Consider the following 27,804-nt stretch of genomic DNA (forward strand, 5'->3'; position numbering starts at 1 on the left):
GAGACACTCAGGACACTCACGTTGTAGGCAGCCTTCAGCCCCCCATTGTCGGCGATGTTCTCCCCCAGGGTCTGGCGGCCATTGAGCCTCTCCCCATTGACCTGGTACTGGTTGTACTGCTCTTCCATGCAGGCCGTGTGATTCTGGAAGGCTGCCAGCGACTCATTCTGCCACCAGGGCCTTAAGTTCCCTTCCTTGTCATACTCACGCCCTAAGGAGAAGTCACCTTGGTGGCTCACCAGATGACAGCTAGGCCCCCACCAGTGGTCCACAGACTCCAGAGCCCCCTGGGTCCACCCCCAACAGGAGACACAGGCTGGAGAGGACAGTTGCATGGGCCCTACCTTGGTCATCAAAGGCATGTGTCAACTCGTGGCCCATGACCACACCAATGCCACCAAAGTTCAGGGCCCTAGCAAGGGAGGAATGCTGAGTGAGGTCACGGTAGGGGGGTTCTGAATCCCCCCTCTGACTCTGCTCCTGGCTCACCCACTGGCCCAGGCCCAGGCACCCAGCCCCGCCTGCCTCAGACACACTTGGGGTGGTTGCGGGCATAGAAGGGGGCCTGCAGGATGCCGGCAGGGAAGACAATTTCATTCTTGGTTGGAAGGTAGTAGGCATTCACCGTCTGGGGGGTCATGCTCCACCTGCGGGAGGAAGGAGGAGACTAAAGCCCTGGACTCTCCAGGTCCCCTATTCCTGCAAGGGCCCTGGACCACCCACCCTGGGAGACCCGCCCACCTCCCCACTACCGCAACGGTCGAGGCTGCCCACTCTCACTGGTCTCGGCTGGGAGGCTTGTGGAGCTGGTCAGCCATCACCTTAGCAGAGAAGTTGTACAAATTCAACATGTTCTGGAAGAAAGAATCTTCGGAGACTTCATACTGTGGGGATGTTGGGAAATAAAAAGCAAGTGAGAACATGCTGGAGAAGATAACAGAGCCAGCTTGACTACTCACTGGCGCCTGAGACTCAGTTTTCCCAATTGTAAAATGGGAACAGAACAGTAGCTAATTGCCAATATTTAAAAAGTACTTATGTCGCAGGTACCATATGTATTTTTTAAGCATGCCGCCTTTTGTTCTCATAATAACCCTGTGAAGTAGATAGTGGGAGGAGGAGGAGGAGGAGGGTCATGGTTTGTGAAGGTACTGATATTATGGGTGGCGTTTTTTCTAATTAATTTTGCAGACAGAGAAACCGAGGCCCAGAGAGGTCTTGTCCAAGGTTACACAGTTAGTTAGGGGTAGAAACATAACTCGACGCAAACCCGCCTCCGAGCCCCGCCTCACTAACACTGTATTTGACTGCCATCCGGCTGCAGCCTGTCCCATAGCCTGCATCACCAACAAACATCTCCTGCCCTTTCAGTGTTGAGCCCCGAGCACTGAGGCCACGGGAAGCCCCCGCCATTGGGCTGAAGGTCAGCACTCACCCCGTCATAAACATCATCCAGCTCCTTAGGCTCCAGGATGAAGTCGGGGAAGCCAATCATGTCGTAGATGGTGTCTGCCTGAAGAGACCGGGCGAAGGGTTCCCTTCCCAGCTCCCAGCAAAACGCAATTCCCCATCCCCACCTCCAGATGGCGCGCCAGCCACAGCCACCGCTTACTTTCTCCTTGGCTGCCTGCCGGGTCTTCTCGTCCATCCAAACCAGCTGGTCCAGAGCCTCTTCAAAAGCAGAGCGGATTTCGCTGATCATCCCCTCCGCCTGAGAGAGAGAGGCTAAGTCAGCCTCCTCCTGCACTTGCTGTCCTCCGTCCTGCTCCTCCATGCACCTCAGAGCCCATCCCTATCCCGTCCAGACTCATGAAAAGGCTGAACGCCCTGAGAAGAGAAGGAAAGCCAAGCACAACAGCACACACCTGTATCTCAGCACTCCGGAAGGCCGAGGCAGGAGGGTTGTGAGCTCGGCCCGGGCAATTTCGCAACTTAGAAAAATAAAATTTAAAAAAGTAGGGCTGAGGGCTGGAAATGTAGCTCAGCTGCACAGCGCCTGCCTGGCAAGCGCAAGGCCCTGAGTTCCATTCCCTGTACCAAAAAAAAGTGGTGCTGAGGATGTAGCTTAGTGCAAGGACCCTGGGTTCAACAATCCCCAGTACTGCAAGGAGGAGGAGGAGGAGGAAGAGGAAAAGAATGCACTGTTTGTGAAGGTATTGATATCATGGGTGGCTTTTTCTCTAATTACCAAAAATTTTAATTGGCAATAATATGATTTAATATAATACAATGATTTTTATTTGACTATGAAAGCACTAAGAAAATTTGGAAAATTGAGACGAAGAATTGAAGAAGAAAATAGACAATTTATAATCCAATCACTGAGATAACTTTTTTTTAAGTGAGAGAGGGGCTTGCTATGTAGTCCAAGTGACCTAGAATTTGCAATCTTCCTGCCCCAGCCTCCCAAGTGCTTGGATCACAGACATGTATCATCACATCCACCTTCTTTTAATGTTTTGATTATCTGCTTCTAGCGTTTTCCCTTGCCCGGGTATATACATTTAAAATAAGGAATTATTTTGTGTAACATACTTTTTTTTTTTTGGCGGGAGTGGAGATTAAACCTAGGCCCTCAAAAGTTAGCCAAGCACTGTACATATACCCGTTTTTAAAATTTATTTTTGGAAAAAAATAAAATAAAATTTATTTTGGGGGGGCTGAGATTTAGCTCAGTGGCACAGCACTTGCCTGGCAAGCACAAGGTCCTGAGTTCGATCCCCATACCAAAATAAAAATCGTGACCCTCCTATCTCAGCCTCTGGAGTGTTGGAATTACAGCCATGTACCACTAAGCCTAGTTCTTACTTTTACTTTTCTTTTTTTTTTTTTTTTGGTACCAGGGACTGAACTTGGGACCTTGCACTTCTGAGGCAAGCGGTGGAACCACTGAGCTAAATCCCCGACCCCTTACTTTTACTTTTGAGACACAGTTTTGCCAAGTTGATCAGACTGGCCTTGAATTCCCAATCTTCCTGCCTCAGCCTCCAGTCCAGAGTAGCCATGGGCCAGACCTTCTGGATTAAACTACCTTTTATTTTATTTTTTTAAAATTTGAGACCTTGTTCAGTGGTTCTAGCAGGGGCGCGCAGCTACTCGTATACCCTTTCCTCCTCCTCTATCGGGGGTGGTGTTCTCTTGGACCCAGGGCACAGCTTTGGGAGGGATGCACATGGAGCAGTGAGGGAGGAAGGGGACACCCGCCTAGCCAGCAGGATCAGCCCAAGCCGCCCTGGCGATCAATGGGGTGGCAGATGTCGCAGCCACATCGCCCTCACGTCCTATTTATTTTTTAGGGTTTTTTTTGGTACCGGGGATCAAACACAGGTCCTTGTGCTTTCGAGGCAGGCAGCGGAACCACTGAGCTAAATCCCTGGCCCTCACATCCTATTTTTAAATTTAGAAACAGACCTTCAGCCAGGCGTGGTGGTGCTCACTTGTAATCCCAGCCACTGAGCCTGAAACTGGAGGATCTGGAGTTCAAGGTCAGCCTGGGCCACTTAAAGAGACCTTGTCTCAAAATTAGAAAGGGCTGGGATTGTAATTTGGTGGTAGAGTGCTTGCCTAGGACAGGACGTGCAAGGCCAGAGTTGGATTGCCAATACCACGAAAAGAAGGGAAAAAAAGTTCAACTTAAAAGCTGCCTCATGGGCTGGGGATTTAGCTCAGTGATTCTGCCACCTGCCTTGCAGGCCTAAGGTCCCAAGTTTGATCCCTGGTACCAAAAAAAAAAAAAAAAACTGCCTCATTATCCATCCTAACCTCCATTTGTTTTTCCTTTACCCACTGGTAGGGCACTGAAGCTGTTTTTATTTCCCCTGTTATAAACAACATTGTTACAAACACCCTTGTGGCTGGGCACAGTGGTGCATGCCTGTATTCCCAGGTACTCAGGAGGCTGAGGCAGGAAAATGGCAAATTCTAGGCCAGCTTGTACCATTTAGCCAGACCCTGTCTCAAAATAAAGAATAAAAAGAGCTGGGGACATAGCTCAGTGGTAGAGCACTTGCTCGGCATTTGTGAGTCCTCAAGCCCCATCCCCAGTACCACACATGGAAAACCAAAAAGCCATGTGGATAAGACTGTAAGCACAACCATTATCATCTCCTAATAAAATATTATTTTTCCTAATTACACAGATAACAAACTCATTGTAAAAACATTATAAACTTGAAAAGTCAAAAAGTCCTCATAATCCCACTGCCCAAAGCAACAACTGTCTATTTATGGGTTTCCTTTCAGTTTTTTTTCTATATGAACAGTGAATTTTGGATAAATCGAAGGACTGGGTTGGCAGAAGCCCGAGACTCACTATTTCCTTGCTTTGTCGGTCAAATGTGGCTTTCACAAAGAGCGACCCGAGAGCAAAACCCAGGGCATCATCCGTGTTGGAGATACAGGTCTGCCACCGCGGCGTGCAGGACTGGAAAGGGACAAAGAGCCAGGCCCTAGAGACAGCTCTGTCGTCTAGTCTGGGGCCCCGCTCAGCTCTGGACCACGCAGGCTGGGTGTGGATGCCGGCTCTCCCTCGGACTCCAGCGAAGACCAGGGTGATGTCACCCACCAGCTCCCACTCTACCCTCAGCACTCTCCTCCTCCTCCTATGTTTCCGGAAGTTTCTCTGCCCCTCTGTACAACTCAGGCTCGTGTCCAGTTGGTCCTCCACGACAGAAACCCGGGTGCTGTCGCATCCTTTTCCACCTCCCTCGCCCCCACTTCAATCCGCCTAGTGTTTACCAACTCTACTTCTTCGTCGCTCTCCTGTCTACCTCGTCACCACTTCCTCGCCCCACAACACCATCACCTCTCGTTTTTATTAGTGCACATGGGCTGTACTGAGTAATGGGCTCCAGCGTGGCGTTTTCATCCATGTAGATGACAGACCCTTGTACACACAGGGACCCTGTAACACCTCCGGCAGTTACCTCCCTTACCCTACATCCCTCCCTCTTCCCTAACCATCTTCCCCTCTACTCTCATGTCTTTTTATTCCCCCTCTAAATTTCACCTAGGAGAGAAAACATACAATACTTGTCCTTCTGAGTCTGGCTTCCTTCACGCAGCATGATGGTCTCCAGTTCCACCCATGTTCCTATAAATGATATGCTTTCTCTCCCTGCTGGCTGAATAATAACCCATTGCAACACTATCATCTCCTGCTGAAGACTGCAGTTGCCTCCTGACTACAGTCTGACTCTGTTCCCATGCCCTTCCCCTGCTGGTCCTCTCCAAAAGGATCATTTCAGACATGACCTGACTCTGTGACTGCTCTCTTGAGGTCACACCCTGGTTCCCCCTCTGTAAAATAAGGCCAGACTTTTAACGCAGCAGTCAGGTCCCTGTCTGGATGCTCTGCCCACTTTACCAAACTCAGCCTCTGTCTTGGGCACCGCCTACCGGAACTCCTGCAAAGCCGCCACGTCCCTTCCAGCCTCTGGATGCACGCGTGTGCTCTCCCTTCTGGCAGGAATACCCTTCTTTTTTATATTGCTTGGAGAACTCATTCTTTTTTTTTTTGGTACCGGGGATTGAACTTGGGCCCTTGTGCTTGCTAGGCAGGCAGTGGAACCACTGAGCTAAATCCCCGGCCCAACTCATTCTTCAAATACTTCTTCCTTCTTCTCTTCCTTCTTCTCCTCTTTCTCCTCCTTCTTCTCCTCCTTCTCCTTCTCCTTCTCCTCCTCCTTCTCCTTCTCCTACTCCTTCTCCTTCTCCTTCTCCTCCTCCTTCTCCTTCTCCTACTCCTACTCCTTCTCCTTCTCCTTCTTTTTTTGGTAACGGGGATCGAACTTGGGTCCTTGCACTTGTGAGGCAGGCGGGGGAAACACTGAACTAAATCCCCGACCCCAAATGCACCTTCTTAAAGAAACCTGTTCTGATGCTGTCCCCACCTCTGTCCTCCCTCACTTTTCAAAATTTTATTTTTCATTTGGGGATGGGGTCTCACTAATTTGCTAAGATGACCAGGCCATCCTTAAACTTGCAGTTCTCCTGCCTCAGCCTCCCAAGTACCTGGGATTACAGGTATGCACCACTACACTCAGCTTACCTTTCTTACCTTTTTTTTTTTTTACCCCGAGACAGGGTCTCACTTTGCAGTTCAGGTTGGCCCTGAACTCACTATGTAGTCCAGGCTGGCCTCAAACTTGTGACAATCCTCCTGCCTCAGCCTCCCAAGTTCTGGGATTATAGGTGTGCACCACCAAGCCTGGCTGTCCTCCCTCACTTAATGGGCATCTTGAAATGAAGGTAGCATGCACGCGTCCTCTTCATCCTCCCAGATGCTAAGTGCCTACGTATACCACTCACGGAGTAGGGGCCCTAAGCTAACCTGGAGGATCCTCAGGCCAACCCTGCTTCACAGACAAGGAAGCAGGGAAGAGAGGAACGGAAGATGAATGCTCAAGGCCCCGAAGGCTAAAAACCAAAGGTGTTGAGACTGGAACCAGGACAGCTTGGTTGCAAATTCTGTGCTGTGCAACTTGCACCTGGGCACCTGGAGGCAAATGGTGCTTGGGCCGGGGATTTATCTCAGTGGTTTCCCCACCTGCTTGCAAGCCCAAGGACCCAAGTTCAATCCCCGGTACCAAAAAAAAGAAAATGGTGCCTGGCACCCTGGAGATGGGTGGCACTAGCTAGGGTGGGTCGGAAGGCGGGGGCAGAGCTGGGGAGCCCACCTTCTTGGTGCCGTAGAGGGTCTCCAGTAGCTTCTCTTGTGCAGACTCAAAGCGCCGGTCCAGGCTTGCGGTTGTTTTCTGCACCAGGTTCCAGATCAGGTAATTGTTCAGGACACTGACATCCACACAGGGAAATAAGGAAAGGGCAGGTGGGGTGCCTTCTCCCTCTCCTGCACAACTGGCCCTAGGAACACCCATGCAGGTGGTAGGAGTCCTGGGAGGCTCATGTGGAAGCCAGCCTGGAGCTCCTCTCACCCTGGGACCAGACATCTTCCTGCAGAATCAGCTTCAAGCAAGGAGTAGAATTGGAGATCACAAAGGGCACCCTGAAATTCTAGCCCGGCAGCCTCATTTGATGTTTGGAAGGCCCAAACCTTCTGTCTGGCTGTGCCAGTCCACTGTGCCCAGTCCCTGCCTGAGCCCAGAGCCCTCCTTCCCCTGCATCTTGGGGTTCCCCTCACCTTGGTTCCGTGTGGTTGATGAGGTCTGATACCTGCTGCAAATAATTCGTGCCATACACAACTACTGGCTCAGAGTCACTCAGCTCCAAGGGCGACAGCAAGAAAGACAGGAACTCGAGCCAGTCCACGGCGGGTGCCAGAGCCTGAGAGCAAACAAACTCTCAGGCTTCCTCCCAGCCAGCTAGGCTTCCCACACTCCCCTCCCCCATGGATATGCTGTAGCCCGTGAAGTCCTTCGTTGCCATGGCAACAGCTACAGGGTGCTTGGTGACTCCTTCCTGCAATAAACCCTTTCCCAGGCCTGTGGGTCCCTCGATCTTGGAGCCCAACCACTTACTATAATGAGGGAAATCACCAATTGTGATACTCAGCCGCACCACAGATATCCAAATATTTTCTTAACAGTTGATAAAATACCACTCCCCTGACACTTCCCACATACCTGGCCTCTCCTCCCTTCCCTAACCTCTCAGTAATCCAGCACCCAAAGGGGCAACTCTTGGCACAGGGGGAGCCTCCTCCAGAGATACTTCCATATCCTTTCTGGGTTTTTGTTGTTATTGTTTTGGTTTTTTGTGTGGTTTTTTTTTTTTTTTTTTTTTGGTACTGGGGATCAAACTCAGGACCTTACACTTGCCAGGCAGTCACTGCGTCACTGAGCTACATCCCCGGCCCTCTGTTTTTTGTTTTGTTTTATTTCATTGAGATAGGGTTTCACTATGGAGCCCAAGCTGGCTACACTCCTCAACTTAATCTCCAATCTCAAACTCTAATCCTCCTGCCTCAGCCTCCCAAGTGTTTCGCCAAGTTGTTACAAATTTCGAACACAATCTTTCCATGAATCCACAGGAAACAAGCAACCAAAGGATGGTCCTGTGAGAGATGGCCTAAAATGACCACCATTTTTCTTTCCAGGACAGCAACAGCATAGCCAGGAAGCTCAGAAAAGCAGGAATATGAGGAACAAACCAGTTGGCTCAGACAGATGGCCTCAAGGGAAACTGGTGGCCCCTTGCCCAGCCCACCTGCAGCTCTGAGATGCTCATCTTGTGATAGATCTTCTCCTCATCTCGTCGTTGGTCCTGGGGCACCGTGATGTTGGCCAGCAGTGTCTCCAGCTCCAGCACCTGCCGCATTTGCTCCCGGGTGGAGGCCAGCCGTCCACCCAGCAGCAGCCCCAGCTCCTCCATGTAATCCAGGTAGGCAGTGAGCACCTGCAGAGAGCCCTCATCCTCAGAGCCCAAGGCTGAGGTCTGTTCAGGCTCCGCCTCTGCCCCCAGGCTTTTCTATTTGACCTTCCTTTGGAAGCCTTCCTGGGTGGCCCCATTCTTACAGCTGTCTGCTCTGTTCTGGTTACGCATTTGTGCACTGACTTGCCATCTACTTCCCTCAGGACAGCACTGTTCAAGTTACAGCAGCTGCCGAGTTCGATTCCCGATCCCCGGTACCAAAAACAAACAAACAAACAAGTTACAGCAGCTGTTGACCCCTGGATCCCAAGGCCCTCAGCAGGCCAAGCACAAACTCTGTTCTCTGTAAGTACTGTCCAGCAGGTGTTTCTGCTTCCCAGACTGCTTTGCCTTCTCATTTCTCTGAGCCTTTCTGGTTGTCCCAGCCCACTGGCGGCTGTGAACAGCTGACCAGGTCCCATAGGAATCTGGCTCCCCTGCAGCCTCAGGCCCTGCTGCCTCTCATCCTGCCTGGCCTCAAGCCTGCTGCTTTCTCCATTGCCCTCTGCTCCAAGGGGAGAAATGCACAGAAAAGAAACAGTGAGTGACAACTGATGTGCGCACAGATCGGGCTGCTAGGAAGATACCTATGACACAGCTTCCCATCCACCCCCCCAGCAATGACAGCAAGGGGCTGTCAGCCCCATTTCACACCAAAGGAGCGGCTGGGGAAGGTGGTGAGGCTGGATTCCTATCACAGACGCTCGCTTGAGCTCCTTGAGAACCAGGCTGTTTTGCTTTGATCACCACTGCACAGTGTCTGCCACACCGGGACGCTTGATTTGAGGAAAGGAATGAAAACGTTCGAACAGACCCTCAGCTCCTCGGGCCCTCTCTCAGAGAGCCGGCCTCACCCTACACACAGCCCCCAAGGCCATCTCCCCCCCCCCCCACTTCACTGAAACGTTTTATTACCTGAACATCAAGTGTCTGAAGGGCAAACTTTCTTTTCCCCAGGCTCTCCTCTTTCTTGTTGTTGATGTCAAGGGAAGGATTTTTTTTGTTTTCACAGTCCTGGGGATTGAACTCAGAGCCTGAGTTCACACTGTGCTACCTCTTCAGATCTTTTTAAATTTTTAAAAATGTGGACAATGTCTCACTAAGTCTAAGTTATCCAGGCTGATTTGAACTTGTGATCCTCCTGCCTCAGCCTCCCAGAGTGCTGGGATTACAGGCGTGTGCCATTGTGCCCATCGAGGAAGAGGTGAGTACCAACCCCAGTCATCCCAGCTCCTGAGGGGGATGGCTCTCAGCCCAGCGACCTCACAGGAGCCCTTTCCCTACCTCCTCACCTGCAGCTGAAGACTTACTTCTGAGACTTCCGGAAGCCTCTGCACTCCTGGCTTTTATCCTATCTTAACCTTCTGCACCGCACCCTCCCCTGGATCCTGGGGGAGGCTTCCTGCCCCAGACGACCAGCAGCAGCCAAAGCCAAGGCTTTCCCAAGTGCTGGTGATGTGGCTCTCCCTGCCCTCTCCTCTCCCCTGCGCCACACAGGTGATGCTAAAGTCACATATCTGTTCGTACCACTTTGGCGTTTCTTTCCACTGTTGGACAGTTAGACCCTAACCTGACCCACAAGGTGCATGTCACAGGGGCCTCCTTCCCTGTCCAGGCACGTGGTCGCTCTCCCTCCTGCTCCCTGTCTCCCAGCATGTCCATGGGTCGTGCCCCTTCCTGCCTCAGAGGCTTTGCGAAGCTGCTCCCTTCCCTGTAGCGGACCCTGGCCCTTGGCTCTAGGCTGGTTCCTCCTCAGACACATGCTGGGGACCCCAGGCCTCTCCTCTAGCACAGTCCCCACAGCAGTGAACAGAACTCTGTGTGACCAGCTCACTCAGGTCTCCTCCATGTAGGGGCAAGGGCAGTATGCTGTTCACAAGCTGAGAGGAGGGGCTGGCTGAGGCATGCTCAGGAAAGGTCGGCAAAGGATCACAGAAGGACAACCGATGCTCCGGTTGTCCTACTCTGTGGCACTCTCCTTCGTTGACACTTTCTCCCACTGCCCTTAAACACAAGGCTCTCTCCTTTCCTGTCTTTTCCTGCTTCCTGGCCTTTGTCTTGGTTTCCAGGAGATGACACTGAAGCCTCAAAGCCTCGGGCTGCCTGCACCTTGTCCTCTCCACTTGGCTTTCCAGAAGAGGGAAGCTCCCCAGGCCCTCGAAGGCACACGTCTAAAATGATTGTCTGCCACATACACTTGTAGCCCACACCCCGAGCCCTATAGGAGCTGGAGGCTGCAAGTCCCCTTTCATGGGTGAGGAGCAGTCTCCAGAGACCCATCCACCTGCACGGAGCAGCACAGCTGACCCTGGGCTCCCGGGAGCTGCTCACTGCTCACCCCACTCCTGCAATGGCTCTCTGAGGGCCAGAACCCCTTGGCATTCCACATCCCCTCTAGTACCCTTGACCACCCTTCTGGCACCCACTTACTTCTTTTTGTACTGGGGACTCAAATCCAGGGGTACTCTGCCCCTGAGGCACATGCATTCCCATCCCTTTTTTTTTTTTTTTTTTTTTGGTACCGGGGATCGCACTCGGGTCCTTGTGCTTGCGCAGCAGGCGGCAAAACCACTGAGCTACATCCCCAGCCCAAGTTGATCTTAGTTTGTTTTTTTTTTGGTACCAGGGATTGAACTCAGGACCTTGAGCTTGTGAGCCAGGCGGCGGAACCACTGAGCTAAATCCCCAGCCCTTAATTCCTTTTTATTTTATTTTTTTATTTTTGGTACCAGGGATGGAACTCTGGACCTTGTGCTTTCGAGGCAGGCAGTGGAAGCGCTGAGCTAAATCCCCGGTGCCCTCATTCCTTTTTAAATTTTTTTTTTAAATTTTGAGACAGGGCCTCACTAAATTACCTGAGGTGGCCATAAACTTGCAATCCTCCTGCCTCAGCCTCCTGAATAGTTGGCCTCCCATCTGCTTTGAGCACCCCCTCTCACCAAACCAGACATGGTTGGAACACACCTTACCTTTCTCTCTTCAACACTTGTTTAACCCATTCTCTCCTCACAGACTGGACTTTTTTGCCCCTATATATTCTACAGGACCTGACTCAAATTTGGTCTCTTCAGGAAAGCATCTCTGGATACCCAAGTCTCTCCTGAGTCCCAGAGACCCTCTTTGGAGTGACACTCTTGGCTGTGTGCATGCCAGTCAACACTGCCGGCTTCTTGTGACAACATCTCTGAAACTCACACCTCAGAATCCCCACTGCTCCTGGGATGCAGTGGGAGCCTGTAAAATGCTTGCCAGGGGCAGAGGGCAGCTCAGTGGTAGAGCGCTTGCCTAGCATGCATGCAGGCCTGGGTTTAAATCTCCAGCACTATCAAAAAACAAAAAGAAGAAAGAAGAAGGAAGAGGAGGGGGAAGTTTTCTTGGGAGAATAAGAGGAAGGAAAGAAGGAAGGACGAGAAGGCAGAAAGAGCAATCAGCTCACTAGGTAACAAGATGGGTTCACCTTCCCCACTCTGACCCTGGGCAAAGAGAAAAGTATATGGGGATCAGCCCAGCTCCAAAGGGCTGGGAATGGGGTTCTCAGCTCCTTACTTTCTCATTGGCTGTTGTGTTTAAGTAGTAATCTCGAGAGGGCAGGAAGAGCCCAGACTGGTCCACCTGCAATGGCAAGGAAAGAAGCTGAGTCCCCTCTGGCCACCCCCAGGCCCTGGACTCCTGGGCTGGGGAGGGTCCGAAAGGATCCCCCGCAGCCCCTGCATCCCCAGTGCAGCACCTGGATGATGTTGCTGTTGGAACTCTTAGAGTCGGTGCTGATGTAGACTGCAAAGAAGGGGTTGGCTCTGTAGGTCCCAGCCACTGCCTTCAGCACCTCCATGAAGTTGTCCCTGTCCCAGGGACCGGTAATGTTCCAACCACCAATCTGAGTAGAGATCAGAAGTGGAAGCTCTGGCCTGGGGGCCCCTCCAAGCTTGCTCAGACCAAGGCCTCTTCCCAGAGCCCCTCCCACTCCCCCTGCCCCCGACCACCCAGCAGCCCTGCCTTGTCAATGAGGTCCCGCAGGGGCTGGGCGCCCAGCTCCTCAATGCGCTCCACCTGCAGGCAGGACAGGTAAAAGCGCTGTGTCTTCCGCTCTGCCTCACTGCTGGAGTTGAAGGTGGTGTTCTCTGCAGGGCGGAGCATGGAGTGCGGGGGGCCCACAGGTTAACTTCCAAGGGGGAGACCCAGCCCCGGTCCCTCTCCTCACCCTGCCAGGGAGCAGTCTCCTCATGTGGACCCAGGAAGACTCCCTGAAGCAGCAGACCCTTCCAATAGGCCCCTCTCCAATCTGTCTCAGCATCACCACAACTCCATCGCACTCAGAAGTCTGCCCCTCAAAGCCCCCACTCTCTGCATGTCCTTCCTCAAGAGTGCTCACAGAGCAATCCCTCACCTGCTTCCTCTCCCATGGACATTTATTGAGCACCTACTAAGTGCTAGGCCCGGTGCTAGACCCACTCACCGAGCAGGTGCTTCAGTATGGCCTGGTTCTGGTCCCACAGGCTGTTGAAAGTGTTCCAGCGAGAGTGCCCATCAGGCAGGGGGTTCCTCCGAATCCAGCCTCCACAGGAGAACTGATAAAAGTCCTCACAGGGGCTCACCCCTCGGTCCAGGGACTCCAGGATTTTTCCAGCCACTCGAATGCAGGCTTCCGTGATACACGTGCTGTGGGATGGGTCTGTGGCAGGGGAAGTGGCCAGAGGGCAGGAGACTGTCAGTTACGGGAAGGGCCGGGACTGCAGAAGCCTGGGAAGCCTGGCCCCAGCCACAGGAAATCATAGCCGCCCTCAAGCTCCAGAGTTCTCACAGCTACAAGGGACGGTGACAGGTTGGGGCCCACCCACCTCTGTGGTACTGGACCCCCAGGGCCACCAGGCAGCCCAGAAGCAGCGCCCCCAGCAGTAGAGAGACGCCCACCAACGCCAGCTCCAGCTGTGTGTGCCAGCCCAAGAGTTGTGCTGTCCCCTTCCGGAATCCCACCTGGGAGCAGAGGGGGCAGACAGCGTCTGAGCTGCTGAGCAGGGAACTCTCAAGTTACAGCCGTCCTCCCGGAGGGTGAAGATACAGGCAGCTTCCAGAGCCTGGCTCGCCCGCCCGCCCGCCCGCTCGTGGGGTTAACTCGGGCCCGGGGCAACGAGGCAGACCTGTTTTGTGCAGCGTCATGGCTTAGAATCGCCTCACCATGGTCCTAGCGCAGAGGCCAGGGAAGGAGCGGAGTTGGGGGCAGGCGGCCCTCCAGAACAGCCCAGGGCCGGGTGTGCCAGGCGTCAGGCCGGGCCCGGGGCCTGGTGAGGAAGGGGGAACCCCCTCGCCCACCTCGGCGGCGTCCTCCTCCCGCAGCGTGGCGCGCTTGTACTCCATCATCTGCCAGAAGTGCGGGGCGCCCCGGGTCAGGCCGAGGGCTGCGGGCCCAGCCCTGCCCACCTGCCGGGCCGCGGCCCGGTCTCCGGGACGCGCGCCCCCCGCCCCACCGGCGCGCAGTGCCGCCTGGGCGCCCACAGCCCCGCCAGACGCTGCCCGGTCCCGACCCCTCCGCCGCCCCCCCCCCCCCAGCACGGCTCCCCCTCACGCTGCCGCCGCCGCCCAGCTCCTGCAGCGCGACGTTCATGGTGGAGCTGGGCCGGGCGGCGCCTTAGGGCTCCGGGCCGGGGACCCCCTCGGGGGCCGCAGCCCCAGCCCGGCCACCGTGCGCCATCTCGCCCGGCCGCCGCCCGAGTCCTCCTCCCCCGCGGCGCGGCGCCCGGGGGTGGGGAGCGTGGAGAGGGCGGAGCGCGGCCCCGCCAGCCACCGGCGCCCCTGAGCCCTGCGGGGACCCCTCCATCTCAGAGGCGCTCTTGCCTTGGATTCGGGCCGTTCATAGTCCTTGCCCCAATTCTCCAAATTGCAGGGCCCGCCCAGTCGCTTTAAGCACCTTAGAGAAATGATGCCTTTCCGAGGGACATCTTCCTCCAGGAGCTGGCATGGCCCTGCTTCAGTGCGCACCCAGAGCACAAAGCGCCCCCCAACAGCCATCCACAGGAGGCCTACACGGGGCACACAGACCCGGGGTACCCAGGCAAGCACGAGGCCCAACGACGCAGTCCATGCACATTCAGACACGTGTGTCCACCCTGCACGCTCACAATGTGTCCACACACAACGCATCGGCACTGCCCCGGGTACACACACACCGCGCACACACACTGAGAGCAGGGGCAGGTACACTACACACACAGCCCACTCTGACCGACTCCACCCTTAACATGTCTCCAAGTCCACACTTTCACTCTCCAAGATAATCGCTGTCAGCGGTTCATCTCCTAAAGGGAGGGTTACAGATGGTGACAAACTGGCAGGGAAAAAAACAGCCATGCACGGATATTTAAAGAAAAGACGTGCTAACACTTCTAACTTGGGGAAACCACACGATTTTATTTGGGAGGTTTACAAGGAAGGAAAAAAAAAAAAAAGCCCAAGCAATATTTAACTGAAGCGATAGTGTGGCATCCATGCATCTGCCATCTGCCTTCCATATTGTCATTCCTTAATCAGGCCTGGTGTTGTCACAAGAGAGCCTGGTGTATTTTACAACCAGGGAAAGAGTCAGCCCCATCCTCCTCTCTCCGCACACAGAGGAATCGACCTGAGAAGACTTGAAGTGGTAGCAAATACATAATGCATTTCCTCACTCCTACCCTAGTTCTCAGACATTGTGCTGCAAGTGGTTCTAGCATGGAATGTTCCCGTGGCTGAGAAAGGGTGAAGATGAATGGATCAGGCTGACAAGTGTTGGATTGCCTTCTTGGGCATCTTTCCACCCCAAAATTGCATATTCTCAAACAAAAAACAGACCAGTGTCACAGTGAAGATGAAAGAGTCTGGACCCAGACTCAGTTTCCTACCTGTGAAATGGAAATAAGAACAGTACCTACTTCAAAGTGTTGTTCTGAGAACTGAACGAAACAGTATTTGTAAAGTGTTTTGGACGGGCCAGCACATAAAGGGCACTTGGTGTGTTATCATTGTTTCATTTTAATTATTATTATTCAAATCTTATAGCTAGAAACACGAATTGTAAGACTAGAGGATGCCTGTAGGGGATGCAGATGGGTGCTAGGTTAGTTTCACATCTAGCTATGCCGGGGTCTGAGGGAGCAAGCCCTCAGGAAGGCCTACTTCCCAGGAAGGCCTACTCGGGACCACCCTCTGGAGTTGTTCATGCTCACTCAGATGGGGATGCGGGGTCACAACACGCTCCACCTTCCTCCACAAAACTGGGTAGGAGAAACACGGCAGTAGTCTCAGTCCTGCCCCAGGGGAAACTCTACCATGACATGGCCATGTGACTGTGTCAGGCTTTATATCTAGATGACCACCAAGAGCCTCATGGACTCTTAAGCAGGGCTCTTGGGAGGTGAGTGGATCTTGGGGATACTATCTCAGCAGTGGATTAGCTGAATGTGCTGTGAGGAGGTGGGGCATGCTGGGAAGAGGTGGGTCACTGGGGGTGTGACCTGGGAAGGTGTATCTCCCTCCCTGACCCCTCCCTTCACTTGCTGCTTCCGGGATGCTGTGCGGTAAGCAGCTTTCCTCCTCCCAAGCCCTTCCACAGTGACTGTTAGGAGCCTGGTGACTATGGGCCAAAACTTCTGCAAACTGTGAGCCAAAATAAACCTTTCCTCCTTTAAGTTGTGGGTGTTGGGAACTGTGTGTAAGCGACAAAGAAAGTGACTAAGACAGTCTGTAACCACAGCTACTGGGTAAGGACCTCATGGCAGCAGGATCATCAGAATTAGTCCTATGGCCTCGGTAACACCATACCAGAAATAGGAAGTTTACTTAGGAAGCACTGCTATGTGCCAGACACTGATCTAGGTCCTTAACATCTGTGTACTCATTTGCCCTCGTGATACTTATGAAGCTGTTCTACAGATGAGGAAACTGAGGCAGGGAGAGGCCATACAGCTGGGAAGTGCCAAAGCTGGGTTCAAAGCCAGGGCATCTGACTCCTACTTGTAAAGTTAAGCAATATGAACAAAAAAAGAGGCTATTCTTCCGCCCAGTATTAGTTCTAGTCTTTTGTCACGTCCCCTCTAGGAAGAGTACGTAAAAGAAACACCTTAGTTTTCAAGCCTGGCAATCCTGGACTCAAATCTGGGCTTGGACCAGGGATGTAGCTCAGTAGCGCTGCGCCTGCCTGGCAAGTGCAAGGTCCTGAGTTCAATCCCTGGTACTAGAAAAAAAAATCAAAATCTAGGCTTGATTCTCTACCAGCTGATATCTTTATCAAGTCCTTTGAAAGCTCTGACTTAATTTTCCTCACCCCTAAAATGGAAACAATTATCTCTATTTCAGATAATTAAATGTTTACAGTGTTATTACAACCCTGGGATGCTTTAGCATTGTTTATAGCTTTGTCAGATTTTACTAGGTTTGACCTAAATGAACATTTTCTTTTTATGCCTCTCTCCCTCCCTTCCTCCCTTTCTTTCTTTTTCTTCCTTTCATTCTGTTTTGTTTTGTATTGTATTGTTTTGTTTGTTGAGACGGGGCCTCCCTACGTAGTCCAGGCTGGCCTCGAACTCATGCCTCAGCTTTCCAAGTGTTGAGATTACAGGCATGCACCACCATGCCCAGTCTCTTTCATGCCTCTTTCATGACCAAAATCATTTCTTAGGCCCATAACTATTCCTGACTACATGTTAAGTGCATGTATAAGAGGCTTAGAAGTGGCCCTACTGTATAATTCTATTTTCTTTCCTCTGTGTTTTCCTTCGTGGTTTTTTGTGAAAACACTTTTGTGTTTTCTTTTGTGTTTATCACTGTTTTTCTATTCTCCTATTTTTCTCACCTTTGTGCTCTGACTTTTTATTTTGTCCTTGTTTCCCTAACTTGATTCTGAATTGAGAGAGAACTAACAGTTCACTCTTAAATTTACAAGCACAACGTAGTCATGATGGTAACAGGAAGCATTAGTGTTCAGAAAGGGATATGGGGACTCTCTTAACTGGTGGTGGTTTACAAATTGATACAACATTTTTTAGAAGTATGAATCAAAAAGCATCAAAGTGTGCACACCCTGACCCAGAAGTCTATTTCTAGGAAACTGTTCTAGGAAATAATCATTATCCAATTAGCTTTTGCTCCATAACAAATCATCCCAAATTTAGTGGATTAAAATAACAAACATTTATTTTTCATGTTCTGTGGGTTGATTGGGTGGTTCTTCAGGACTGGGCCAGCTTAACAGGAGTTGGATGGTCTAGGGTGACCTAGGATGGTCTCATTTAGTATTTGGGCTTTGGCTGGATGTCTGAGCCCTGTTTCTATGTAATTTCTCCATGGCTTCTTCATGAAGTAGTCTCAGGATTCTAGACAACATAAAAATCTTTTATTTGCTAATGTCCCTGTTTGGCAAAGCAAGTCACATACTCAGGCTCAGATTCAGGGATGGAAAATAAACTCCCCACCCCCACCCCCAGCAGTACTTGGGTCTTCATCCTAAGCTACATCTCTAGGTAGTAGTTTTGTTTTGTTTTTGCTAGGATCTCACTAAATCACTAAGTTGCCTGGGCTTTGCTCAAAATTAGAATCTTCCTCCCTCAGCCTTCCAGAGTGGTTGGACTACAGGCATGCACCACACCCAGTCTAGACTCTACTTCTTAGTTGGAAGACTACAAAATATTGTGACCATTTTTTGTACAAGATTTGTTCACCACAGCACAATTTATAATAAAAATGGAGAGGGCCAGGGATTTAGCTCAGTGGTTCTGCCACCTGCCTCGAAAGCACAAGGTCCCAAGTTCAAAACCTGGTACCAAAAAAAAAATGGAGAAAGATTCAATGTTGAAGAACCCAGGGCTTGTTGAATAAATCAACCATCTATAAAATGGGATATTGTGCAACACTTACAAATAGTAGGAGTTGATTCTATGGAGAAACCTCCATAAATGAGTAGAGTTAGATGGGTGATAAAAAGATGTATAAAATTTCATTGTTTGTGAAGCAAAAATACATATGATCTTAAGCTGAAAAAAATTGGAAGGATATGCAACAAAATGTTAACATAAATATATAATTATGATTTTAAGTTCTTTATGTTTATCTGTATAGTAATAGCTAACATTACTATGTACCCTATATATGTTAATTTAAGTCTTGCAATACCTGGGAAGATATATTCTACCAATATCATTTTCTCTATTTTACAGGTGCAAAACATAAGACAGAGGGAAGCTTAATAACTTGCCAGAAATCACACAGCAGGTACAAGATTGAACTGAATCTAGACTCTCTGCTGCTAACCACTACACTAGTCCCTTTCAAAGTCAACTGATTTGTCCGAGATGTTTGACAAATCTATCAAGCATATCTTTGGTTTTAAACCTTTTTTAAAAATGAAGACCTTTTTATTGCAAATATAAGATACTGCAAAAGTATACAGAATAAAAGATTAAATTCATTCTGAAATAAACACATCAGTTCATTCGGTATCATCCTTAGAGATCATCAGGAGCAGTGCAGTATGTATATGCCCAGATCTTTAATTATACAGTAAGCCCCCAATTTAGGAACGAGTTCCATTCTGGGAGACTTGTTTGTAAGTCGGATTCCCTCATGAGCTGACAAAGTGAGTCTTATATTGTATGCCTGTGAAGATTCCCAACTTGAATGTTCAGAAGTCAGGAACTTGCTGTATGGATTTACATAGCTCAACCCTAGGTGCATGGGTATGTGTGTAGTAGGTGTGTGGACTGGTGCATGCCTTCTTCTACATACATGAAATTACACTCTACACTGATGACATTTTGCCAGTCCTTAAATCTGCCTTGTTCTTTTTCTTTTCTCTCCCTCCCTCCCTTTCTTTTTCTTTCTTTCTTTCTTTCTCTTTCTTTCTTCCTTTCTCTCTTTCTTTCTTTCAAACACATTATATTAGCCTTTGACTTCTACATGTGTGAACTTTATTTTATTTTATTTTTTGGTACCAGCAGTTGAACTCAGGACCTTGTGCTTGCGAGGCAGGTAGCAGAACCACTGAGCTAAATCCCTGGCCCTCTTTCTTTCTTTCTTTCTTTCTTTCTTTCTTTCTTTCTTTCTCTCTCTCTCTCTCTTTTTTTCTTTCTCTTTCTTTGTTTTTCTTTCTTTCCTATAACTTATCAGTGTCTTTTAAACAGAATGAGTCCTAGGGGCCAGGGATTTAGCTCAGTGGTTCCACCACCTGCCTCGAAGGCCCAAGGACCCAAGTTTGACCCCCAGTACCAAAAACAAAAACAAAAACAAATAAACAGAATGAGTCCTAGAAATACCCTCATAGATGGTGTGGGGTTCCTTTGAGAATCTGCCTCATTCTTTTTCTTTTCCTTACTTTCTTTTCTTTTCCTTTCTTTCTCCCTCTCTCTCTCTCTTTCTTTCTTTCCTTCAACTGACCAGTGTCTTTTAAACAAAATGAGTCCTGGAAATACCCTCATGGTGTGGGCTTGCTTTGAGGGGACAAGGTAGGAGGCAGAGGGCCCCAAGAGAATTTAAGGACAAAGATGGTCATGAGCGACTATAGTAAAAGGATCACCCCAAAATACTTGTAGCAGCTTGCATTTATCTCCTCAAGCGGCTGTAACAAAGTGCTGCAGAGTGGGTGGCTTGACACAACACAATGTGTTCCCTGGCAGTGTGGAGGCCAGCAGTGCAAGATGAACCTGTCAGCCGGGCCTCTCTGCCTCAGAGTGGAAAACCCTTCTGGACCCTGTCCAGTGCCTGGGTCCCAGCAATCTTTGCCCTGTAGCTCCATCCCTCCTGTCTCTGCCTCCTTCCTGTACCTTCTTCCCTGTGAAGGTACCCCTGTGCCTGTCCTCTTCTAATAAGGACACCAGTGATTGGACTTCAGGCTGTCTCTAATCCAGTATGACTTCATCTTTCTCCACTCCCCCCACCCCGGCAGTACTGGGGATTGAACCTACAGCTTTTGCACTGAGCTACAACCCCACCCCCCTTTCATCATTTTAAAAATTTAGGACAGCATCTTGCTGATGCCTAAGATGCCTAAGCTGAGCTCAAACTTGTGACCCTCTTGCCTCAGCCTCCCAGAGTGCTGAGAATACAGGTGTGCGCCACAACGGGTGGCTTGACTCTATCTTCATTTCATTACATCTGCAAGACCCCGTTTCTAAATAATGACAAATTTTAAGGTTACAGAGTAAACATGTTTTGTGGTACATCCCTGTTCAACCTACTTTACAGGTCTACGGTTTCCACTTACATAAAGATGGCGTTAAAGGGCCAGGGATTTAGCTCAGTGGCATGACGTTGGCCTCGCAAACGCAAGGTCCTGAGTTTGATCCCCAGTACAAAAAGAAAAAAGATGATGTTAATACTCAATTGCCTAAACATCTACCACCTTGTTTAGAATATAATGAGTAGTTACACTAGGTTTTGAGTGACTTTCAGTTGAGAAACTCAATGCCCTGGTGCACAACTCCAAATTTTTTATTTTTTTTTGGTACCGGGGATGGAACTCAGGACCTTGCACTTTTGAGGCAGGCAGTGGAACCACTGAGCTAAATCTCCAGCCCCTCCCTCCACATTTTTGCAACATAGCTGAAGTTTATTTATATACAGTGTTGCAGTATCTTTAAGGTGTTGCACTAGATCTTTTGCTTTAGCCACAATCCAGCATGCACAAGAGGGACAGGCATAAAACTATTTAAGATGGAACTAAACAAATGGATTCTAGGCTAAATCATAAAACCTCCGATCACTCTCATTCTGGGGAGAGAAAAGAGAAGAGTTTCGATCTCCCCACATGTGCTTGCATCTCGGCCTTGGCAAGAACTCCCATGGTTCTTTCTTCCACTTTAGGTGAGGTGTTCTTGTCGCCTCCTGAGATGACCCATGTCACCTCCAGGCAACTTCACTTACAGGTTCTAGCCAGGTGTGTTGGAACACCTATAATCTCAACACTCTGGAGGCTGAAGAAAGAGGATTGCAAGTCCTCAAGCTCAGACTCACCAAGCCCTGGGGGGGTGGGGGCCTGAGAGGTGTCTCAGTGCAAATGCCCTGCATTCAATCCCTAGTACTGGGGAAAAAATTAAAAATAGCTTCTGTCTTCTACTATCATTTCTGTGCTGCACACTAGACCATGGGGCTCAGAGAGCTATGCCAACGATGCAAACACACGGGGAAAGACTGTAAGGATATATGACAAAGGTTTTGTGTGATTTCCTTTATTTCCTAAAGTTATACAAGCACACATGAAATTTTTTCTTTTTAGATATGGTCTTGCTGTGTAGTTCAGGCTGACCTTAAACTCACTACATGGCCCAGGCTGGCCTTGAACTCGAGGCAATCCTCTTGCCTCAGCCTCCCAAGTGCTGGGATTACAGGCATGCACCACCATGAATCACTCTTTAACACCGTAATTATGGGGCTTTCTGATTAGGCTGTCAGACAGTGGCAGTCTGGATTTGAACTCGTGGCTGGACTACTTCCGGGAGGCAGGGTTTTCTGGACTCCAGGTGTCAGGGCTCTTCCTCCACCAGTATGAGCTTCCAGGTCTGCTTTGGCTCTCAAGACAGAGCAGAGGAGGGCTTGACAGGAGCTGAGTCCCAGGCCTGGGGCCCTGAGTGACAAGCTGTCCTCCCGCACCTCCTCCCCACCGAATACCCTCTAGGTCCCAGAAGACATCAGTCCTTGCATTTGTTTGCCTGATTGTTCCTGGACTAACCCTGAAGAGGAGGTGTATCTGGCCCTAAGAGCTGGGAAAGCGCCTCCCCTAGAGTGTGGCTGAACGCACAGAGTGATTACGATGCTTATCAGCGCTGTCTTCACGGCTGCTGAAGTGAGACGCCCCGGCCCACAAGGCCAGCGATTGCGCCAGAGCCCTCGCGCGCTGGCGAGCAGGTGACGCTGCTGCTGACGACCAGCCGGGGCGGGGGTGGAGGTGGCAAGAGTAAGGGGAAGAGGGCGTATTCCCGTGGTGAGGCCAGAAGCCTCCCTGGGTCGCCCGCCACGAGGCGAGCGCGGGGGGGGGGGCAGCGGGGGGGGCGAACGCGGGGGGGGGGAGCGCTCTGTCCTCTCCCTCCCGCTGCCCTCCCTCGGGACGCAAAGTAGCGGCCGTGTCCTCAGGCGATCCGGGCTTCCCCGCGTCACCGCAGCCGGGCGCCCCCCGCGGCGCTGCCGTTCACAGCTGCGACACTTAGGGCGCGAGCGGCTCCTGGGCGCGACGGGCTCTCGGAGCTGGGATTCCCGCGCCAAGCAGCAGGTCTGAGTTTGGGGGCTGCTCGGCTGCGCGCTCCCAGCGCCGAGTTGCAGAGTCCCTTCCCGGAGAGACTCTGGAGATAGACGCAGTGGCTCAGGGACACAGGGGAAGAGCACGGGCAAGTACGGAGAGGCAAAGCCAGATACACAGACAGGCTGACGCACGGACAGGCAGACAGGCAGGCAGCCGGGGACGGACAGACCCGGAGGAACAGCCTGGGGCCCGCACAGCCCGGGGCCCCACCCTCAGGCACCGCTTCCCGCCCTTGCTCCTGCCGGGCTGCGCCTTTCCCGCTCTCCGCGCCGCCTTCGGCCAGACGCGCCCTGCCAGCTGAGCCGCCGCACCGGGTCCCCCTTGCATACCTCTCCCAGCCTGGGGACCCGCTCGCGCCCAACCTTCCTCGGGGCCTGGGGGGCAGGTCCTGGGGGGCAGATCCGGTGCCCCAGAGCCACGTGCTGGCCGCGCCCCGCAGCGCTCGGCCCGCGCCCCGCCCCCTTCCGCCGGCGGCCCCGCCCCGCCCCCGCGCTCTGCCGCAGTCGGGCGCTCATCGTCATTCCGCGCTCGCCCCCGCCCCCGCCGCCCCCGCCCGGTCCCCGCCCGGTCCCCGCCGCCGCTGCCGCCGCCGCCTGCCCAGCGGCCCGGGAGGCGGAGGCGCGGGGGAGGAGGCCCCGCTCGCTCCGCAGTCCCGGATGCTGCATGACTTCATCCTTCCTCCGGCTCGCCCGCTGAGCTAGGGCCGGTCCGGCAGCGAGCCCGCCGCCCGCCGCCAGCACCGCGCCCGCCGCAGTCCCGCGTCCGCGCCCGCGCCCGCGCCCGCCCCGCGCCCGCCATGTCCGAGATCCTACCCTACAGCGAGGACAAGATGGGCCGCTTCGGCTCGGACCCCGAGGGCTCCGACCTCTCTTTCAGCTGCCGCCTGCAGGACACCAACTCCTTCTTCGCCGGTAACCAGGCCAAGCGACCCCCCAAGCTGGGCCAGATCGGCCGAGCCAAGCGAGGTACGCGGCCCGGGCCGGAGTCGCCGCCTGACCCAGAAACCCTCCCCGCCGAGCGGCCTCGGCTCTGGCCGCTCACCGCGCAGCCCGCCGCCCTCCGCCTGGGCTTGGGGGCGGGGGTCCCGGCCGCAGTGTAGTCTCCCGCTCGCCCTCTCCCGGGAACGCACTGGCCCGGATTCGACGCTTGCCACCTCTGGAAGCGGAGCCTGGGCACCTGGGCGGGGGGGAGGCCCCGCCGGGGCATCTGGGGCTGCTTGCAGGTGGGGACGCGGGTGCCGGGGCAGTTCTTCAGGATCAGATGCTGGCCGGGTCGGGCTTGTCGCCCAGAACCTACGGATGGAGAGGGGCGTTCTCCTGGAGGGCGGGAGCCTGGGCGTTTGGTTGTTCTGGTCGTTTGCCTGGGGACAGGGAGCGTGTCGCTGGCAGGATTGGAAGTGGGGCTGAAGAAGCGAGAGGTTTAGGTCGGGAGGGTTGGACTAGCTGGATGCCCGTCCGAGCCCCATTTGAGGAAGGGGTTCTGCTGGAGTGAGGGTTAGCGGGGGTTCCACAGGCGAGAGCCGTCCGATCGCCTCAGGCGGCGGGAGGGCTGGCCGGGGGACGGGGGGGGGTGGTGGACAGCCGCGCTCCGGCCAGGGGCGCCCCACCCCGGCAGGGGAAGGGGCTGTGGAGCGAGGCTCGGCGGCGGGAGAGTTGATGGTGAGGCCGAGGGGCGTCGCTGGGCCACGGCAGTCGCTGCAGAGGCGCGAGAAAAGGGGGCCGCTGTCACCACCGCCCCCCGAGGCCGCGCGGCTGACGCGCTTTCTCCCTGCGCAGTGGTGATCGAGGATGACCGGATAGACGACGTGCTGAAGGGGATGGGGGAGAAGCCGCCGTCCGGAGTGTAGACGCGCCGGCTCGGGCGGCGGGCTCCGGGCCCAGCCCCGCAGCGGCCAGGAGCGCGGGCCGGCGATGCGGCTGCCGGCGCCCCCCGCCCCGGCCCAGGCGCCCGCGGGCGGGGGCTGCAGGGCCGCGCCGCCGCCGGGCCAGTGCCGCCGTCGCCGGGCACTCCGGAGCTGTCCGCTTCAGCACCACGGCGGCGGCCCCGGTGGCAGTGGCGAGGACGCGCCCGGAGCCCGCCGCTGCCGCGCTCATGCACTTTAGAACCTCGAGCCGCAGCCCCACCCCGCACACCGGACGGACTCGCAGACCCGCGGCCCGCAGCCCCAGGCCCGCCCCCTCCCGCACGGCTCCCCTGCCCCGCCCCCTCCCGCCAGCCCGGTCTGCAGACCCGGCTGCGGCGTCGGAACCCGCGGCCAGGGACGTTTGGCTGCCACATCTGCATGAGCTTCTCGCCCACTAACCAGCCCTCTGGGCCATCCCCACCCTCACCCCGTCTGGCGTGGTCCTGGCCTCTTTCTAAGGGACTTCCTCGGCACATTTGTATTTTTATATCCGATTCTTTGTTTACTGGCTCTGCTCATGGTTCGTACCCCTGCCCCCCTCCCCCAGCCTCTGCCTTGCTCTTCTGCGCCTGGCAGATAGGACAGGTGTTGAGGCTGATGCGGGACAAGCCCCCAACATGGTAACCGACCACATGGCCACTCTGCCCAGGCCTGACCCCCAGCAGGCTCTCTGGCAGACTCCCCACCTCAAGGTATCACCTTTTAAGGGCCCAGATCTGACTTTACCTTGGACCCCTTCCTCCTACCCCTGGGAACCCAAGTGGGGCTGCTCTGCACCTTTGGATGACACCTGTGGACCTGGAGATGTTCTCAGCCCAGGGGTGTCCTTTGTAAATGTTCCTCCGTCCTCACTGTACAAGAGTGTGTGAATAAACACAGACCTCCGTGCGCGCGCGCGCGTGCGTGCGTGTGTATGTGTGTGTGTGCGCGCGCGCTCATGTGCTTACAACACCACTGCTGATTCGGGGGACTCAGGCCAGGCCAAAATGGAAGGGAGGCAGACAGGTACCGGGGAGCCTCAGATACACACTGCCGCTGAGGGAGGGAGGACAACTGAAGACAGGCAGGCCAACCTACCCTGGGGACACTGCAGTATGGTCACCTTGGGTACCCATGTACCCTAACCGGTGTTGGGCCTGCAGTTGGGGTCAGAAGCAGAAAGCAACCTGGATTCAAATGCTGCAGCCTCCTGTGAATAAATAAATGCAAGTAGGATGGGTTCTCCACGCTGGCTGTTGTGCAGGAGGGCTGTGTTAAGCTTGATCCCGGGGGATGGATCACTGGTGGTTTGGAATAGTGGATGAGGAGGTAGGGCACCCAGGAGAGATGTGAGGAATCCAAGAAGGAAGCCAGAAACCCAGGGGTCTGGACCCAGGCTGTATTGCTTCATGTGGGATTGCTCCCACCAGCTCCATGTGCACGAGGCCTCAGCATGTGAGGACCTTGGAACCAACCCTCAGCCCCGAGTCAGAAATTCCAACTCTAAGGAGCAGAGAACAGAAAGAGGAAGGGCTGGAGGACCACGCTTCCGCCTTCACAGCTGCATGCCACTGAGGAAGTCCTCTTGATCTGAGTCCTGGAGGAAGGAGGCGGGTGGGGGAGGCCTTGCGGGTGAGAGGAGCTGGGCCCCCAGGGCCAGCTGAGTCTCACTCAGCTCCCTGCCTTTGTGCATGAGGTAGAGGTAGAAGTGGAAGCCGCTGCCATAGGTTGCATGCCTCAGGGACCAGCCGTACTGGGCTTGAGCATAGTGTCTAGTCCGAAAGTGAGGGGCTGCTGAGGTCATTGAGACGAACCGGCCCCCAGGGAGCAGCACCCGGCTCACCTGCAAGGCAGACAGAGAAGTCATCAGTGATGAGTCATCTCCAGGTTCTCAAAGGTCAGTACCAGATGCCTTACCACTGAAACCTCAGTACCATCCTACATGTAGTAGCCCAGGCTGGCCATGGCAAAGCCCCTCCTCTGTCCCGGCCATCCAGGGGGTGGCACTATACTGTAGTCAGGGAGGAGCACGGGAGTGTGGGAGGCTCTGATTTCCTAGCAACTCTGTCACCTGTCTGAAACCTAGGTGCTACCTCATCCCTATGGCAACCCAGTAGCCAAACATCAACCTTTGTGAGCCTGGCCACTCCAGCCCCTTCTAATCTTGACCCAGTTTAACCACACTCCTAAGGGTGCTCCGGACAGACTTCCTGGCTTCTGAGTTCCTCTGGTCTCCTGAAACTTCAGCCCCTCTCCCCACCTCTTGGTCTGCTCTCCTCTCTTGTGTCTTTCTCACCTCACTCAGCACCTGGTCCACAGTGTGGACACCTTCAGAAGACACGATCCAGGGGTCCCGCTCCCCAGCCAGCAGGGCATCCAGGGTACCCTTCTCAAGTACCACGTCAAAGGAGTCATCAGGGAAGCCCAGTGCCCTCGCATCCATGGTCTCCCAGCGCAGCCTGGGGACGTGGGCATAGCGAGCCTGCATGGCGGCCACCACTACTGATGAGTAATCCACACTGGTCACGTTGGGAAAGCCTCCAAGGAACAGCTCGTAGCTCAAGGCACTGTTCCCGCAACCTGGCATAGGACAGGAAGGGTGGCAAAAGAGTAAGGGTTGTTTTGGTTCTCACCTTCCCCTGACTACTCATCCACCCTTGGCCCCATTTTTTCTCAGTCCAAACCTTCCAGCACTGAGGGGGAGGCAGCAAGCTGCAGAAATCACACAGCCCTGGGCACAAACCCTAGCTCCGTCATTCCTAGCTGTGAATACTGGGGCAAGTTGTTTCAATACCAAGAACTTGGATTTCCTACTCAGGAAAAAAAAATGAAGATAACAGTCGATAGCTAGCCTATGTGTAGGCTGTGATGCAGTACATTTAAGAACTAACATTTAAGGGATGGGCCGGGGATTTAGCTCAGTGGTTTCACTGCCTGCTGCGCAAGCTCAAGGACCCAAGTTCAATCCCTGGTACCAAAAAAAAAAGGGCCAGGGGTTTAGCTCAGTGGATCCGGCACCTGTCACGCAAGCACACGGTCCCAAGTTCGATCCCCGGTACCAAAAAAAAAAGAACACCTAGGGAGAAGCTGAAGGCACTCAGAACTCAGGAGTTCAAAGATCTGGATGCTGCTATCTCTGGTCACACAGCCATGGGAAATCATTCAAGTCATTGGACTTTAGTGTCCTCAAACTCAGGATGGGGATAATAATGGTATCATTAGGACCATTTCAGTCATTAGCCTGGTCTCGAACCAATTGGAGGATCTGGAATGATATCAACCTTGAGTAGGCTTCACATTA

The 27,804-nt window shown here is 53.3% G+C and overlaps 2 protein-coding genes across 10 annotated transcripts in view; one reads left to right on the forward strand and one right to left on the reverse strand.

Moving 5' to 3' along the window:
- Positions 1-27,804, reverse strand: part of Ece2 (endothelin converting enzyme 2) — a 34,965-nt gene that overhangs the window by 1,606 nt on the left and 5,555 nt on the right. Inside the window, exons 1-18 of one of the 9 annotated variants that reach the window (XM_013072333.3) lie at positions 14,270-14,335; positions 13,540-13,722; positions 13,203-13,338; positions 12,821-13,036; positions 12,361-12,485; positions 12,095-12,241; positions 11,914-11,979; positions 8,164-8,352; positions 7,139-7,281; positions 6,678-6,792; positions 4,313-4,423; positions 1,866-1,931; positions 1,613-1,711; positions 1,436-1,513; positions 781-884; positions 537-647; positions 345-412; positions 21-211 (exon numbers count right to left, since the gene is read on the reverse strand). In XM_013072333.3, coding sequence (XP_012927787.1) covers positions 21-211; positions 345-412; positions 537-647; positions 781-884; positions 1,436-1,513; positions 1,613-1,711; positions 1,866-1,931; positions 4,313-4,423; positions 6,678-6,792; positions 7,139-7,281; positions 8,164-8,352; positions 11,914-11,979; positions 12,095-12,241; positions 12,361-12,485; positions 12,821-13,036; positions 13,203-13,338; positions 13,540-13,722; positions 14,270-14,320 — 2,199 coding nt within the window. In that variant the 5' untranslated portion in view covers positions 14,321-14,335. Of the gene's footprint in view, positions 1-20; positions 212-344; positions 413-536; positions 648-780; positions 885-1,435; positions 1,514-1,612; positions 1,712-1,865; positions 1,932-4,312; positions 4,424-6,677; positions 6,793-7,138; positions 7,282-8,163; positions 8,353-11,913; positions 11,980-12,094; positions 12,242-12,360; positions 12,486-12,820; positions 13,037-13,202; positions 13,339-13,539; positions 13,723-13,927; positions 14,082-14,269; positions 14,336-25,888; positions 26,347-26,799; positions 27,084-27,804 lie in introns of those variants that run through there. The other 8 variants (XM_021256195.2, XM_087186788.1, XM_013072335.3 and 5 more) reach the window with 8 other exon arrangements.
- Camk2n2 (calcium/calmodulin dependent protein kinase II inhibitor 2) lies at positions 23,351-25,416 on the forward strand. Its single transcript, XM_004834893.3, has 2 exons — positions 23,351-23,586; positions 24,397-25,416. The coding sequence occupies exons 1-2, from the start codon at positions 23,418-23,420 to the stop codon at positions 24,465-24,467; spliced, it is 240 nt and encodes a 79-aa protein (XP_004834950.1). The 5' UTR covers positions 23,351-23,417; the 3' UTR covers positions 24,468-25,416.

Source organism: Heterocephalus glaber, unplaced genomic scaffold, assembly GCF_053883595.1.
Source record: "Heterocephalus glaber isolate CG9 unplaced genomic scaffold, H.glaber_assembly_v1.0 deba00001504, whole genome shotgun sequence".
Classification (NCBI taxonomy): Eukaryota; Metazoa; Chordata; class Mammalia; order Rodentia; family Bathyergidae; genus Heterocephalus; species Heterocephalus glaber.

Bases quoted from the DNA above. Each gene is read 5' to 3' on its own strand.
- Camk2n2 (XM_004834893.3), top strand. From the start codon at position 23,418: ATGTCCGAGATCCTACCCTACAGCGAGGACAAGATGGGCCGCTTCGGC. The intron at 23,587-24,396 runs GTACGCGGCCCG...CTCCCTGCGCAG, and splicing joins GATCGGCCGAGCCAAGCGAG to TGGTGATCGAGGATGACCGG.